Source organism: Saccostrea cucullata, unplaced genomic scaffold (assembly GCF_032062105.1).
Source record: "Saccostrea cucullata isolate Sc308-1 unplaced genomic scaffold, CSIRO_AGI_Scuc_v1 ctg527, whole genome shotgun sequence".
Classification (NCBI taxonomy): Eukaryota; Metazoa; Mollusca; class Bivalvia; order Ostreida; family Ostreidae; genus Saccostrea; species Saccostrea cuccullata.
In genome coordinates this window covers 135,574-152,879 of record NW_026930262.1, presented here as the reverse complement: position 1 = coordinate 152,879, position 17,306 = coordinate 135,574, and the positions used below count along the sequence as shown (strand labels likewise).

General features: G+C 33.6%; 2 protein-coding genes across 2 annotated transcripts; one reads left to right on the top strand and one right to left on the bottom strand.

Annotated features, from left to right (window-relative positions):
• Positions 1-4,850: 4,850 nt before the first annotated feature.
• LOC134283435 (uncharacterized) lies at positions 4,851-7,786 on the top strand. The gene is made up of 2 exons (XM_062765875.1): positions 4,851-4,891; positions 5,265-7,786. The coding sequence occupies exon 2, from the start codon at positions 5,303-5,305 to the stop codon at positions 6,743-6,745; it is 1,443 nt and encodes a 480-aa protein (XP_062621859.1). The 5' UTR covers positions 4,851-4,891; positions 5,265-5,302; the 3' UTR covers positions 6,746-7,786.
• A 7,631-nt stretch (positions 7,787-15,417) lies between these two features.
• On the bottom strand, positions 15,418-16,758 carry LOC134283462 (E3 ubiquitin-protein ligase TRIM45-like). The gene has a single exon (XM_062765914.1). The coding sequence runs from the start codon at positions 16,756-16,758 to the stop codon at positions 15,418-15,420; it is 1,341 nt and encodes a 446-aa protein (XP_062621898.1).
• Positions 16,759-17,306: the final 548 nt, after the last annotated feature.

Genomic DNA, 17,306 nt, shown 5'->3' with positions numbered 1-17,306 from the left:
TGGATGGTGGGGAAACATTACCTGTATACTATTACCTAGTGATTGTTGCACCCGGAGGCATACGAGTCAAGGGTTCTTATGAACTCACTAATGTAAAAAGTGTAATTTACCCACAGCAATCTTCTGTAACACATTGCATTACATAGTATTATTGTCCAAACAATGATTGAAAATCCAGCAATGCGCAAAACACCCACACACACAAATAAATACTTGTCTTTGACTGATATCAAAGCAATGTCAAGCCAAATAAGTGAAGTTCAACTGAATTAAAAATGTCTTTTAAATCGCTCTTTTTATTTTGTGTTCTGAAAAATAAAAGATAGAATTCTCGTGTTTAATTGATGATTAGAATTTTTGAGAGTGATGCAGATGTACACCAGGGAAGATAACAGGATTTACTCTGTTTTTTTCGCACGCAATGTGCATTGTCATAAGTATTTGTATTAATTATTGTTCTCTACAACTTTATAAGTTTTATGAATGAAATTTGAAAGTCATTGTCATTGATAATATAGCAAAACATACACTGCCATTTATACACATATGGGAGGCGGGGGGTATGAGTTGCTCACAGTACATTGATAATAGTACTCACAGATGAGTTGTCATCAAACAACAGTTACTCCAGCTGATATTTTTTCGAAAAACTGAATTGGGTACTAGAGTTTATGCAAAACACCCCAAGAAACCTTAGTATTATGTGATTTTTTTTTTCAACTGCAAGCTGATTAATTTTGCTTTTAAATAAAGATATAACTGCGCTCTGATGCATTGCATTGTATTATGTTATTTGAAACATACTTCAGTGGTCAAAATTTATTCATCTAGGATTTTATGACAAATATGTTGAAAATGTACATTTCTTTCAAATGTATTAACAAACAAAAACAGACCATTTTATTGTTTATATTTATATCTTTTTAAATAATTATTTAAAGAAGTTTTAATTATTGTATTAATGATGCGAACGTCTTTATACGTTTCATTGCATGGAACAGCTAATCAAGAAATCTGTACAAACATGCCGACTGTAGTTCATGCAGTGATAAACGCAATGGGTTTTCTTATAAAGGAGAAATTATTCACATGTAAATATATAAAGATATAACTGCTATCTGATGCATTGCTTTTTAATATGCTATTTGAAACATACTTTGGTCAAAATTTTTCATCTAGGATTTTATGACAAATATGTTGAAAATGTAAATTTTTTCCAAATGTGGTGTTCTTCCTGAGGCCCACGGGCCTTATAGGTCACCTGAGTATCATGTAACAACTTTCCAGCGATCTATTTGGTTAGTGTTTAAATCAAAAAGTCATGAAATTCACACATTTTGAAAGAGGCACCATTGCTTATCAAAGGGCAGATTTCAAAGCATTTTTTATTTTTACACTCCTATGGTAAAACTGACCCAGTGGCCCTGAAATTATCTATTTTAAAAGAGGCCCCTCTCTTCATTATAAGGCCAGCATTTTTTTTTTTATGTTTAGGTTTAGTTATGAACATGAGAATAAAAAAGTGAATCTAAAGGAAATAAAAAAAAATAATTGATAAATCAATTGTACATTCTTTTTTTATGCTATTCAGTTGTTCCTTACCACTGGACACATTTGCTTACAAATAGGAAAATTTTAATTGCTTATTTCATCATCTGCCAGTTTGGGCCAGTTATATAAATTTTGTGATGTTGGTCAAAACATATTTTAAAAAATCAATTCTTTAAAAGTCTTTCAATATATCTTCATTTTTTAAATATGTGTTAGGTGAATGTGTAGACATTGTTCTAAAATTTAATTGATGCCTAAAATTATAATTCCTATCATAAAACAGACAGGGAGTATTGGGGAGTAGAGTCAACATTTTTTCAATTAAGTGTAAAATAATTTTTTTCTGGCTGATACAAATGATACTACATGCCTGTATATATTTGTATATTCTTGCCTTTTAATAGTTTAATTCTTTTTTTATTTCTTCAGGTTATTGTTTATTTCTTCCTCAAATGGACTAAACTTCTCCCATAGTTTTATTCATTACATCTGATGCATAAGCAACCCTTTTCTGAAGAATGATGCTTAGACTGTAAGCTATAACAAAGACCTAAACAATGTCCCTGGCAATATGCAATAGCTACCACGGGCAGTTTAAAACCTGGGGGAGGAAAATAATTTACAGACAGAAACTTTTGAAACGAATACATAATTATCTCACCAGCATGTCATTGTGCAACAAAGTTGTCAGCATTTTATTTGTCCTTTGAACTGGTGAAACGTTTTGAATGGCACTGGTATCGATGAATTTTACACTAAACCAAGCTATCTTCTCAGATGTAGCTTTATTTACCCGCCGTTTCATCTTTAAGCCGGAAGTGCGAGTTCGTAAATTTGAAATCACGATCCCGACTAATAATTGACATCGAAAAGAAAATTTTTTTTATTTTTTTCTGAAAATTCAAAACCTTGAGCAGAGGCAAGTATTTTGTACAACTGAAAATAAAATAAATCCTGGCCTTAAATATGTAATTAGATCATTAGCATATTAACCAGGAGCAAAGGATAAGATGTTCAAAGAATTCATGCAATTCACTATATAATCATTAGAGCCCCACCCTAAAACAAGAACCCCTGACCCTGGGGCCATATAATTCACAATTTTGGTAGAGGCACTCTTGCTCATCATGACTATGTACTTAGTTAGTTTATTTAATACCCAGGAGCAGAGAAGAAGATTTTAAAAGAAATAATGTATTTTCACTATATAATTAAAAAGCCCCGCCCTAACACCAGAACCCCTGACCCTGGGGCCATAAAATTCACAATTTTGGTAGAGGCACTCTTGCTCATCATAACTATGTACTTTGTTGGTTTATTTAATACCCAGGAGCAGAGAAGAAGATTTTCAAAGAAATACTGCATTTTCACTACCTACTTATTTAGCCCCGCCCTAGCACTATGAATTTCACAATTTTGGTAGAGGACTCATTGCTGATTACAATCATGCAAACAGTTTGACTGCTTGATGTCCAGGAGTAAAGAAGAAGATTTTTAAAGATTGCATTAATTTTAGTGGTTTTGGCCCCACCCCTCAGGCCCCAGGGGGGCAGGGATCATGAAATTCACAATTTTTGTTCCCCTTTACCCATAGATGCTTTGTGCCAAATTTGGTTGAAATTGGTTCAGTGGTTGCAGAGAAGAAGCTGAAAATGTTCAAATGTTAACGCACGACGCACAACGCACGACGGACGACGGACGACGACGTCGAAAACGGATAGCAATAGGTCACCTGAGTTTACTCAGGTGACCTAAAAACTTGCCGGTTTTAATAAGATTGTTTATACTTTAATAGGTTTTTTTTTTTACTCTGGATCTCAATTTGCAAACGCTAATAACGATTAAATACTTTGTATTTAAGTTTCTTGTCCGATGGAGGGGAAGAGGGAGGGCTAAACAGTGAAACACCAACTGTACTTTCGTGTTTGTCTAATGAGCAAACACTAAAGTAAACACTTTGAGACGAAATCAAATAAAGCGGAAAAATATATACATTCACATCTTGAATTATATATGCACAAGAAAAAAAGTGTTGGGTGTGGCAGTAGTGGTTTCTTGAATAAATGCCTTTACGCGAATCTTTTGGAGAACATTGAAAATATTAGTACGAAACTATTCCTGTCAGCTTTGGGCTCCCGATTTATTAGTTAAGAACAAAAAAGGAGAACATTTTTAAGAAACTTAAAAGTTTTACTGCAGAAATTGAAACATATTTCACGAACTGAATATGTTTTTAAAGAATACAATGCTCTCCTCTTATTGTCCCGAACTATTCAACCAGAACCCCAAAGCTGGCAGGGGATACTAAGGGGATTTTTTCTGTCTATAATCATGCTGGTTACCTCTGCATGTAAATTGGAGAAGGAATAATACCGTACAGGAAACAAGAACTTGATTTTTAAAAATATATTTTAAGATTTTAAGCACAGTTTTTGAAAGAATTGCATATATCTAAAGATGTCCCCACTAAATAATGCATTCAAGGTTATTAATTTTTGTGCAGAAAAAAAAATGAAGGATGCTTTTGGTTAATTGTTAAAATGTAGTAAAATTCTTTTAAAATCTCTGCTTCTGAGTATCTAGGAGGCAAAAGTGCACAAACCAAGGGCATTTTTACCAGATTTTTAAAATTCTTGAAATCTTTGTCAAGTGTTCTTGTGCTGAACTTGCCACTATTAAATTGAAACTACTACATAAAAATATTCCCCCCTTTTCTATTCATCTATGACGTTTATAAACTATAAATTATGTAAATGAAAGGTAAATTGAATAAGATATTTATATAAAGGATTGGAATTACCAACTAAAACTAGAGGTACCGTGAGCAATGAGTTCACTAAATGATACCCCCGCCTCCCATACGAATATGATGGCAGTGTCCATGTTTTGCTCTGGAAAATCCCAAATATATATCAGATCACAAAGTAAAATAGGAGGTGCACAATGGCAATATGTAATAAAGATTCTGTGAAAATTTCATTAAATTTCCTTCAGAGGTATGAGAGGAGTTGCAGATAAGAGATGGGTACCCCAAAGCGTAACAGACAGACGGATGGACATACCAAATACTATATACCCTTCCGCTTTTCAAGCGGGGGTATAATAATAAATACTAGTATTACGTGGTAAAAATATGTTTCCGTAGATGTCTGTAAGAGATAATTCTTAAGAAGTTGTATTTTAATGACAATAGAATTCAAATATCTTTAACCGAAAAAACAATCAGGCGTGAAATTTAATACGTAATTGCAAAATTCGTCCATTTTGAGTTCTTTGGCTGCCATCTTTGGCTTTGAAAAAATACCATAGCGTATTCTGACAGTGGTCTGCATATTTTCAGGTTTGTAACTTACATGTAGTCATTTTATTCACAGGTACCTGACGGAAGAATGGCGTATCCCATCCCCTCTAGCTTCTGAGAATATAGCCAACCTCTACGCCATCCATTCGTCAGGTGCCTGTGATTTCAATCACTGGTAGACTGACAGTAGAGAACGGTACTAGTAATGTATGCATCAAGTGATGACCAATGTCATACAAAATAAATATATAATAACAACCCTGCACATATTCGGCACATGTCTAAAAAATATATTTTTACAATAGCTCCAAAACAACGTGAGGTATAAAATTAAAACTTTTACAGTTTATAAATAAATCATTGTTTAATATTACAGATAATATATGTTACATACATATACAAAATATTTCAGGTACTCCTTGAATGTCCATATAGAAACTCCTGAAAGAGATGGCAGATGAGACATTTCAAAATGTCCTGGATGTATATAAACAGAATAAAATCATTACTTCAAAAAGTCATTCCTGTAGTAATATACGGAAGACTCGACGTGGAAAATTTGAGGAAGCTCTCCATGGAATTCATATCTTGAATGAATCCTATTTGCGGTCATTTATATGCTCTGTCTTCAGTAAAGACGCATCCTATTCTAAGTGTTTGGAGCGCATTGAGTATTTACCACAGCTACCTGGCATTGATGTCAAAGAGGCTAGGAAGCTTTTTCTTCTTCAGTTTGTGAAAACTTTCTCATTTATACTTTCAGTGTCTCACCTTGGATATAACCTGTATTTACAGGCCTTGGTAGACAAAAGGGATGAGGTTATCCACAAACTTCACAGAGACTATCATGTCGAATTTACTTTGTTTGAATACCCTCTTCATTTGGCCGTGGAGTGCCATCTTCTTCGAATGGTAGAATTTTTAGTGAATGTAAAGAAAATGGATGTGAACTGTGTTGACAATGAAGGCAACACACTTCTGCATCACTTGATGAAATATAATCCGTGTGGAGGTTGGCGCTCAAGCGAGAAGTTTAAACTCATTTTATTTTATTTTATCCTGCAATTCTTGAAGAGCAAAGGTGCAAAACTGTTAGTTTATAACAAAAATGGGAGGACACCTTTACAATATGCTATAGTGCATAAACATATTACAGATGTGGATAATTTCATAGCTATGTGTCAAGACTTTTGTGATTTCAATTATGAAACACTTATTGAAATCTTGGAACTCTCAGCAGCAAAACGGATGTTCATTTATGATGAAGAATCATCTCTCGAAGGAGTAAATACATATAAACGAGCGCTCAGGGAAAGAAGTAAGCAAAAAATTCCAAATACTAAGAAGAAAGAACCTCAAGAACTTTTCTTTGAGAATATTGTAGAACCAGATACAGAAAATTCTGAGTTTTTGAACTTAATCTGCACTGCAAGAGGAAAGAGGAAAAGGCTCGTTCTTGGCCTTCTAATATTTGAAAGAATATTAGGATGCAAACATTTTTATTTTTTGGAGGCATGTTCTGAATGTTTTTTCTTTTTATGTGATGCAGTTTGTGATGATGATTTGTCAACACAATACGTTTTGGACAGTTTGAAAATTTATTCAAATTTTTTTAAAAATATGAAGTTTTTTGATCCCTACAAGATTTATGAAATGGAGAAGTTTGATATTGAGGAAGGCACATGCAGTGTTCAGATAGTGACTCAATACTTGTTTCAACTTCGTCATTTTACTGAGAACAGTGAAAAATACACGTCAAAGGAACTGCTGGATGTGTTGTCACATCTGTATGTCGGTGGGATCAAGATGAAAATTGAGCAAGATGTTATACCCTGTCACGAAGACAAAATGGAATTGTTACACTTTTTAATCACCATTTTATCAAGAAATTAATCTGAAGAAAATAAAATCACCTTAAAGAAGGCTTTGAAAGCCATACTCAGTAATTCAATGAAGTGTGGATCATTAGGACTGATCCATTGTATGATTTGTCCTATGTTGAAACTGGGAAGTGATTATAATACAGACTTCCACTGTTTTGCTCATGGTCCACAAATTCTAGAAATGCTACTAGATTGTGGTGTATCAATTCATGAGTTAGATGAAGGGAAAATGAACCTGCTCCACTGTTTTTTAATGGCATTAAAATTGTGATGAAGATCAATATATAGATTTCAGAGAAGATGAAATTAAAAGCTTTAATGACCATGTATTGGAGATCATCACCATGGCATTGGAGAAAGGACTGCACATAGATCAAAAAACTGATGAGAAGTATGGATTCGAAACTGTATTGGAATTAGCGAAGGGTACAGAATTTTACCCTCTAGTGAAAAATCCTAAGTACAGAAGTTTGAAATGTCTCGCAACCTCAGTTATTATAGAAAAAGATATTCCATTCAGGGATAAGCTTCCAAAATCGCTCATTCATTGGATAGACTTTCACATGGGAATCAAAGACTACGAACATTAAGAAGTTCATTTATTTTGTCACCATATTTTTTAGTTATATCATTTATATTATGATTGACATCTGTGTTACAATTAAAGTTTTCAAATTCTAAACCAAACAAATAGAAGTTTTAGTACAATGATATGAAGGAGGGTGAGACCTTGATATGCTGACAGCGATGGAATCATTCCTCTGCTTCACTTGATACACTCCATCCAAAGTTCTGAGTTTAATATCAGTTTATTCACCGAAGTTTTGAAATTTTAAAGAGCAAAGATACCAGTTTATTGGTTCAGAAGAAAAAGAATCTATCTAGAACTAGCTCCAGAAAATTCAGAGTGTTTGGTCTCAGTCTGTCTCGTAGGAGAAAAGAGCTAGGAGAAGACCCATTCGACGCCTTCTGATTTTGGAATCATTTTAAATCATTTATACAAGGACAGTAACAGATACACGACGGCTGATATTGGTGCACTAAATACGCGTATGAAATGACATTGAAGCGCGATTCCCATTATTTTCTCCAACAATTCTTGAAAGCTTCTAGATTGCAGAGCATCAGTTCATGAATTGAATGGGAACGTAAGATCCAGAACGTAGGCTCTTTACTTATCGCAGTAAATGTTCTTTTTTGTCTTCGTGAAATTTTAATATGGTGACATTAAAACATACTAGTGGATGACCAAAAAAAGAAAAAATGTAGATTGAAACTCAAATGAAGATCAGTCAGAGGTTTGATATAAAGTTATTGTAAACTCTACTAGCTCTAGCTGGGGACGCAGAATTTCAAATCCTTTTACTGTGCAGAATGGTTTAAAAATGGATTGCAACCTCGGTGATTGTAGAAAAAACTTTTTAAAAAAAGAGGTTCCAGAACAGCTCATTTACTGGATAGACCTTCACATGGGAAATAGAGACTGTCATTATTATTGTCCCTACCTTTGTCACTATGTGTTTTTGTTTTGTTTTATCATATTTAATGTTTAAAGGACGCCTGTATTAGTAATATATGTAATAAATCAATGCCAAGTTTCAAATTCAAAAGTCTCGTGTCATTTTTTCATGCAATTAATCTTCTTCGCTGCTTCTGGATAAACAAGCGAACTACATACATACTGGTAGTTCCTCTTCAAAAATTGTGACCAGAGTCAGGGGTTCTGATGTTAGGGCGTGGATTGATTCTGTAGTGAAAAAAAAATTAAATCCTGGATATTGAACAAACTAACTACATGTACAAGCCTAAGACTTCTAGATTAATTTTAAGTAGTAACAAATATGGCTGATTTTCATGTATTCTGTAAACTACACCAACAATGAATGTTTTAGGAACACCCCCTCCCTGTATACATTGAGGAGCTAAATAACAAGTTGTCCTATAGTTTGGAACCTTTAGACTTATTTCAGTTTCCTATCTGTGGAACATCAAACAAATTACAGAAGAATGCATAGGCTTACAATTAAAGAATGAAAATTGTCTCTTGGGTGCAGAAAATGGCGATAAAGGTATATATATCTCTTCATTTGGATCTAGCATGCGCCTATAAGCGGCTGTTTCTATTCACATTTTGTATCATTTACCTAAAACATTATATTTAAAAGATTTTCTACCATATTATTTGACCAAGTATTTCTAAATTAAGAATTAAAGTATTAATTTTTCCTCTCCTCATCCTATCAATGCCAGTGGTCCTGAGTTGGACCCCTGGCAAATTTTGATCAATATTCGTGGACTGACATTTGGCATGATTTTTGTGTACCAAATGACAGTTCTAGATTATATACCTCACCAACATTAACCCAAAACTGACTAAGTCAATTAAAAACACCTTAAAATACAAATTATCTAACCATGATGAAAATACCTTTGGATTTTAAATGATGATTTTTCAGACAAAGCTATACAGTGAAAACGAACGAGCAATATTCAAGCTCATTTATCCGTTAAACATTGCAAAATTGGAGAGGAGTAAATATGGACCTTCAAAATATCAGAGGCGGGATCAGGTGCTATGGAGAAGTGAGCATTCCCTTCCGACCGGTCACGGCCGCGGTGTGCTCCTTGTCAAATTCGAAAAAAAAAATTCCGTGGACAACTCAGTCAGTGTGTATGTAATAGCCTGACAATCAGTATGTAAAAAAAAACAACTAGCATTTGACTTAGTGATGAATTGTTTTTGATGACAAGGTCATTGTATCGACGATCGAGATTGCAAAAGGTGTCTTTAAACAAGATTGCTGATATTCTAGCTGCAGATCTGTAGCATTATGGTTTTATATACATGTACTTGTCTTTGACCATAACGCTATAGATCCCGTAATGCAAAAAAGGTGCAATTTACGGCGCAATGTTTTTTGCGCGTTTTGGGGGAAAATTTCACCACTTTCTAGCATTGGTCAATCAACTACCTTTCACTCCCTAATTTTAGACACATTCTGTAGCCAATATGTATATTTTATCCACCTCCTAACCATTAATTTTTGTCTCTACAGGCAATAAACTGGCTTGAGGTGAATTTTCAGCAATCTAACGAAAAGTTCAATTAAGCGAGTTTATCACTTGTAGAGACAACTATAAACGGTTTAGGAGATTGATAAAATATACAAATTAATTGAATAATGTGCTTAGAATTAGGGAGTGAAAGGTAGTAAATTGACTGGTGCTGGAAAGTGGAGAAATTCTCCCCAAAATGCGCAGAAATATTGCGCCGTAAATTGCTTCTTTTTTGCATTACTATAACCTGTAGCGTTATGGTCAAATACAAATATATAAAACCATAACGCTACAGATCTGCAGCTACTGATATTCTTGAAACATCAACTTGTTTGTTGATAACTAACCTCATTTTAGATATTGTTCGTATGTAGAACATGACCGAATCGAATCAACCGAGAAATATAAACTCTGAATGCAGGTGAAAATAGCCTCTGAGAACAGGGAAGAAAATCAACAGACAGACGGACCTGCTGATTTCAATATATACACCCCAATCTTCGTTTGCAGGAGTATCGTCAATTAATTTGATATAAAAATCTATTAGCTGGAAATCGATGTATGGGCTTTTTCATTTAAAACCATTTTTGTATGTATATAATATATTTTCATTTGCATACTGTCCGAAATATCCGACGTTTTCCTGGTTTTTTTAACAATTTTTATATTTCATAAAATATCAAAATCGTGAAGGCCAGTAAAACTTAAGATATTTCGGACTAATGTACATGTAATTGTATGAGCGGCGGAGAGGGTAAAAAAAGACGTTAATGAAGAACTAATAACTAACTTTATATAAACATAATGAAATACAAAACAGACAACCTTTAACAGACTCGTTTGCAAAATCAACAGACTCCGATGAAAAACCAACGATCACCAATGCAAAACCAACGATCATCCACTGAATTGACGTTAGATGTGCAAAAAAACAAGACATTACCTTAGGTTTTCTATGTCATCATTATTTGTGTACTTTCATAGGAACTATACAGCTACGTACCTAAAATTGTCAGACTCCTTAAATATACCCATCCATGCATATCTAAGTCATGTAACTCTCCTCTAAGAACCGATCCCCCATTTCCGCTAGCGGAATGCTCCCAGCTTCTATATTGAAATATCCTTGGCAGTAATTGTCAAGAAGCAAAGCCCATTAAAATGGCTAATTGCAACAATACTAATTAGTATTAGAACTTGGAACCTTTTTCAAAGTAAAGAGTAAATGTCAATAATTTGAAGATCCCCCCCCCCCTCTCATTCACTGGAACATTTAATTTGGGTTGAAGAAATTTCTAAAATTCCTTTCGAAATCATGAATTTCTACATTTAACACAAATTGTCTTACTGTGTTATACCAGTGACATGATCCACAGTAAAATTTTTGAGGTTTTTTTTTTTAGAAGGAACACTTTCTGCCAGATCAACTTTGACGACTCTTCCGGAATTCTTAATTTGGAAATAAAAGTAGGATTTCCGAGGAACATATCCTTGACTCAAAGATGAAAAGTGAAGCATGTGTATTTAAAGATGAAGAACATTCCCCAAATCCAAAGAAAAATGTATGGATTTGTGAAACGCTGATGCCCCATTATGACGAGGGTTTAAATTTCTCAAATGCAAGTCAACCTCAAAGATCAATTGAAAATTTTTGGTATCTAAAGGAAGGTTTTGTTACAAGGAATACATCTGTGCAGTATAAAACCCTAATGCTAGCAATTCAAAGGTTATGACCAAGGTTTAAGTTTTAAAAAAGTGAGTCAAATTCTTAGGTCAAGGTCAAAACGTCAAAATTATTTACGCCCGTTGAAAGGCTTGACACAGTAAATACACATGTGAAGTATGAAAGCCCTAGCACCAACCGTTCAAAACTAATTACCAAGGTTAAAGGAGTATATATGATAAGAACCAATTTTGGCCCCCTAAAAATCAACATTTTAGAATGACATTCAGATATGTTTTATTTATATTTATTTTGTAGAAGAGATTATATTAGAAATATTTCCAATTTTTCACATTTATATGCACTCACTAGCTGTAAATGGCATGAGAAATAATGCTATTTTTGCTATCTAACAAAAAAGCCAAAAATATGCCTTTTTCTTGATGTTTTTTTCTTATGGGAAACATAGAGCGCAGTGTAGAACATACATATACTTTTTCTGTCACTAATTAGTATTGAATAGATACATCTTTGGTAAAAATATAAATCTTGTTCTAGGCTGCGCTCTATATTTTCTGAAAGAAAAACTGCTTGAAAATAATAAGTTTTATTCAAAATTTGCTAAAATGGCGGGAAACCCTGATTTTTATGATGTCATATTTCTAAAATAACGGCATGTTGATCAAAATGAAAATGATCAATAAAGGTCGCATATATAGCTGTACAAATTAAAGCTATATATATAAAGTAAAATTAAGATATCCATTTTCAGGAGCCAATTGAGACACTTACAATGTATCGCTCTTTTCGTAATTTTTCGTAAAAAAGGATTAAACGCCAAGGTCATGGTCAAGAGGTTAAATTTTAAGATTCAAGAAGATAGGTCTTGTTCCAAAAAATACACCTGTGAAATATGAAAGCCACAGCCCTAACCACTCAAAAGTTATTGGAAAGGTTACAGTTTTTGCGGGCAGACAGACAGATAGACTGACAAACAGGGCAAAAACTATATACTACTACCCTCGAATCTTCTTTAACTTAGAAATTAAAAAAAATTAAAGGATTTAGTTATGTTATTGAGTCCAAATATCCATGTGGCGTGAACACTGCATCATCATACTGTCTTGGACGTTGCTGTTGTCTATGGGCTAGCTTCTTTTATTGAGAAGGACCAATCAGAACAGGGCATTCATCATATGACGTCCAACATAAAAAAACTGAAAGTAAGAAGTAAGCAGTTGATACTGCAACGCACGCGTTTCTGATTGCTTGTCACCAAAAGGGTTTATGTGATTGGTCGAGAAGTAAGAAAAAACTAATCCAGATTTTCAAGTCATTGCAGTCAACCCGTAGAAGATCGAATGACATTTGTCAGGGGTGACATGTATCGGTAAAATGTTATTGTCCTATGTACCCGGTTTCCGAGACACAGTTAAATTATTTTAACTAGTAAATACCACGCAATGACATCAAAAAAGTATGTGTAATCAAAAAAAAATTTGTAACAAAATGTACATGCATGCACCTAGAGAATAGATTATTTCAAAGCATGTAAAGCATAGGTTGTAAGAAAAAAATCTACGAATTCATATTTTCAGAAAACAAAAAAAAATTGTTTTACCTCTAATAATTTGTTCCTATACAAATCTGTACGGAAAAAGTCTAACATTTCTAATGTTTTGCTGAGCGGGAATAAAAAATCGATGTTGGACCGGTTGATAAGATGTTGGACCGGTTTACGTCACAATATGAACGGAGTTTAATCTTGACGTATCTGAGGTTACATCACGGAATTAAGACAGTACTAAATACATGTATGTCAAAAAAAAATGAAAAATGAAAGGTATAAAAAATCATTAACAGCCTCAGGCAGACAGTTTGGTTCTTGGGTCCGTCAAAACGCATGTTGCCCTCGAACTCAGTCAATAAATGTATAACATTTTTAAGGAGTCATCCCTGTCTCAAAGTTTATGACAAATATGTGGTGTTTTTCCTAAAAGCAGATAATATGGAATAAGTTTATTTGTAATTACTAGATAAACGTTTATAAAAGATTGTTTTTTACTTTGCATCAGAATTTTAATCAATGATAACGCCAAAATACCTTATTATAAAGTCACTTTTGCTGCTGTGTTGAACTTGTTCGTGAAGGCATACAGTGAAAAAAAATCATGAGCTTCCGTGTTTGACTGATGATTAAACATTTTGAGACTCAAACGACAGCGCCCATTTCTATGGCAAGCCCTTCTACTACTGAGTATTTATTCGTAAAATAACTTTTTTTTCTTTCAGTAACAGATATATCTCTTCAACTTAGTGAGATATCTTTTAAGCTTATAAAGATATCTATTTAACTAAGTGATCTCATTGTCTAAGAGAGACATCTTTATCACATAGGGAGATACCTTTTTAATCAAAAGAATTATCCCTTTAAAAGAGATATCTCTTTTTGCAAGAGAGATATCTCTCTTTCTTCGATATCTTTTTATGCCAGTGAGGTATCTCTTTTACGTAGAGAGATATCCAAGTCTTTCATAGTTAGAGTAATATCTCTAGATTTTTTAAAAAGAGATATCTTTCTATGCTAAAGAGATATCTCTTTTTAGTTATCCTTAAAATGAAATAATTATTCCTCCCCTATAATATGAAATTCAGACAGGAAGCTAGCACATGTAATGTATGATCATGTAGATCTCTGGAATAGTTTTAAGAAAAAAGATTCAAATCCAAGAATAAAGTATGCATGAAAAAAAGCCAAGTCCTTCGTTTGAATTGAGTTTTGGGCTTGACTATAATTACTGTTTATTTCTCTATATTTCACGCCCCATATCCTCTAGGCACATTCTTCTTCGACCACAGTCCATATTTTGACCTCCATTCGCATTGGGTTTTTTTTTTCAAATTTTATATCTTTATAATGTTAATTATTTCCATTATTATCAGTTATTTGGCGTTAAGTCAGATTATTCCCCCAACATTTCAACTGAAGAACAAAAGGAGCGGGTGATCAGTGATCTTTTAATGTCACATTTTGACAAAAAATCAAATAATTTTTAATAGTACCTGTACTTTAGATTTATCATTTTTGAACTCTTTTATTCTTTCTTCGTGCATAGAATTTTTGAAATTTAAGATTATTCAGTCCAGTTCGAATTTGTAGAGGACACGAATTATCACATGAAATATATGCAGATAACAAAGGGTATTAAATCTTAAAGATTTTCTGCGCACTTTTGGGGAGAATTTGGGGGAAGCCTCGCTCTTAAGCTCTTAAGTCCAAAATGAGAAACGGACTTTTGGGAATTAAAACTTTGAGAAGCTTTAAAACCTCACAAAATCTTAATTCTGCAGGTATCAAGAAGGTTTTAAAAAGGGAGAAATATGTGGATATGAATCTCCATAAATCATATGTAATAGTGCACATACTATAAATTTTGCTAATTTAACACGCAAAATGGCCCATATATATTTGAAAAACAGTAAAATGTAAATTGTAAAGATTTTTTTAAAATTTATTCTCACGATATATAGATATGTTAATTGTTTAAACAACATGCCATGATAATCTTGCATAACGTCTTTCGATTTTGTGATGAATCTCAGGGGAAAATATGCATCACACATCACAGAAAATGTATGTGCTGTTTATTTCATTTATTCTTATTTTCATAATATATATGGAGCGAGGCTTCCCCCAAATTCTCCCTAAAAGTGCGCAGAAAATCTTTAAGATTTAATACCGTTTGTTATCTCTAAATGAACAAATATGTCTCAGCATTCTACTCTAAATGAACAATTCATTAATAATGTCTCAGCATTCTACTTTAAATGAACAATTCGTAAATAATGTCTCAGCATTCTACCCTAAATGAACAATTCGTTAATACTGTCGCCGCTTTTTACTCCACATGAAAGATTCGTAAATAATGTCTCCCTGCTTTTTCTAAAATTTGTGAGAGAATTTACAGTTGAGTTAATTTTACTTGTATCTTCATCAAACCATTGGAAATGTATCCATTGCTCTCTGATGTAAGGGATATCCAGCCTATGAAGGATTTAAATCCCCAGCCTGGCTCTGCATCAGAAAACTTGTGTGGATTAAGGTGTTTAACTTTGTCTTTCATATTGTCAGATGTATGTAAAATGCGCAGTTCCGTTGATATATCATACGTCCAATCAGATTTGTCTCCTGAAATCAACCCCAAATATATTCCTACGGAATTACCATCCTTTGTACATTTAATTCTCCAAATTTTTCCTAGAAATTGGAATGGAACACTGACCTGGGGAAAAGAAACATCTTGGACTGGAATAGTACAAAGAAATTTGTTACAACGCTCGGTTAAACAGCTAACAGTTTTCTCAAAGTTTCTCAAAGCATATTTGCCCGATCTCTTTCCTTTCAAAGAAGCAAGTTTTGACCACTGCTGTAATTCACTCAACTCCTCTTCAATACCAGCTTCATATTGCTCATCATATCCCGAATAGTGCATCGACAGGGTCATTCTTTGGAAGTGTTTCTCTAAAGAAAATTTCAATCTTTCTTTGGTTACAAATATTTGTTTTCCACTGCCATGTTCTCTAACTGCGTTTGCCATTCTTCTACAATTAATTAATGTTTTTTGAAAGCCAACAAGCCACTCAACATAATCCTTTTGATATTCTTCTGAATTTAAAAATGTTTTTTCAGTTGATTTTTTAAATTCTTCATAGAGACTATCTAAATGTGATTTTGTTTCACAAAGAATACCATTAACTGTCTGCAAAACTTCCTCTTTGTTGTTGTCTAGTTGTGCAATTTTTTCATTTTTATCCTTTATTAAGGATTCTGTGCTTTGCTCTGTCTCAACCAATTTTGAAATAAAGTCACCCATATTAAGATTCTCTTTCTTATCATTTGCTATTTCATCCAAAGACCTGACATCACATTTTCTATGATTTGTCATGAAACAAAGGCTACAACAAAGAATTCCGTGATCAAAGCAATATGCTTCCAAAACTTTGCCTGAATGAACAGGACACAGTTCATCAACTTCAAAAGGTTTAAATGGCATGTCTTCAGAAATTGTTGTAATGGTATGTGTATTGTTATCTCTTTTCCGTTTATGCAAGTAACTGAGGCATTGTTCACAAAAATATTCCTTGCACTCGTGACAATGAACTTTCACTTTAGTTTTTTCATTGGCAAATTTGCAAGGATCACACAATATTTCATTGCCTATTGTCTTGTTTGATTCATAATCAATAAGACGCATCATTACATGGTTGGTTGGTAAGTTTTCGGTCCATTCTGTAGCCGTCATATTTGGCAGTGACACTTCCATTCGACATATTGGGCAACTGAAGATACGTTGAACTTCATTTTCCTCTTCGACGGTTGTCGATACACGTACATAACTTTGGATACAATGTTCACAAAATGTATGCAAACACGGCAACCGTTTTGGTAGTTTCAGCTTTTCCAGACAAATTGGGCAGTTTAAAACCGAGTCATTATCACTATCTACATTAGCTGTTGCCATTTCTTATTAATTAATATTCTTAGCTGTCACTAATAACCTACTTTTGTTGATCTACTTTCGTTTTCAATGCTTGACAAAGGTCGATAACATGCTTCCGTCTTGATAATGCGCCCTCTACTTAGTGGAGTGACAAACCTACAGTATTCAATCTAGGAAAATCATTGCCGTTTATCGGTTCATGAAAAATAGTAGGCAAATCACCTGTACAGATTTTTGACCAGTGGCTGCTCCATCAATTAAACGTACAATGACGTTTACATGGTCATATCAATAATACAATAATTAAAATTAATCCTGCTTTAAGGGATTTTTTCTGCAACAGCTGCGAA

Bases quoted from the DNA above. Each gene is read 5' to 3' on its own strand.
- LOC134283462 (XM_062765914.1), bottom strand. From the start codon at position 16,758: ATGACGGCTACAGAATGGACCGAAAACTTACCAACCAACCATGTAATG.
- LOC134283435 (XM_062765875.1), top strand. From the start codon at position 5,303: ATGGCAGATGAGACATTTCAAAATGTCCTGGATGTATATAAACAGAAT.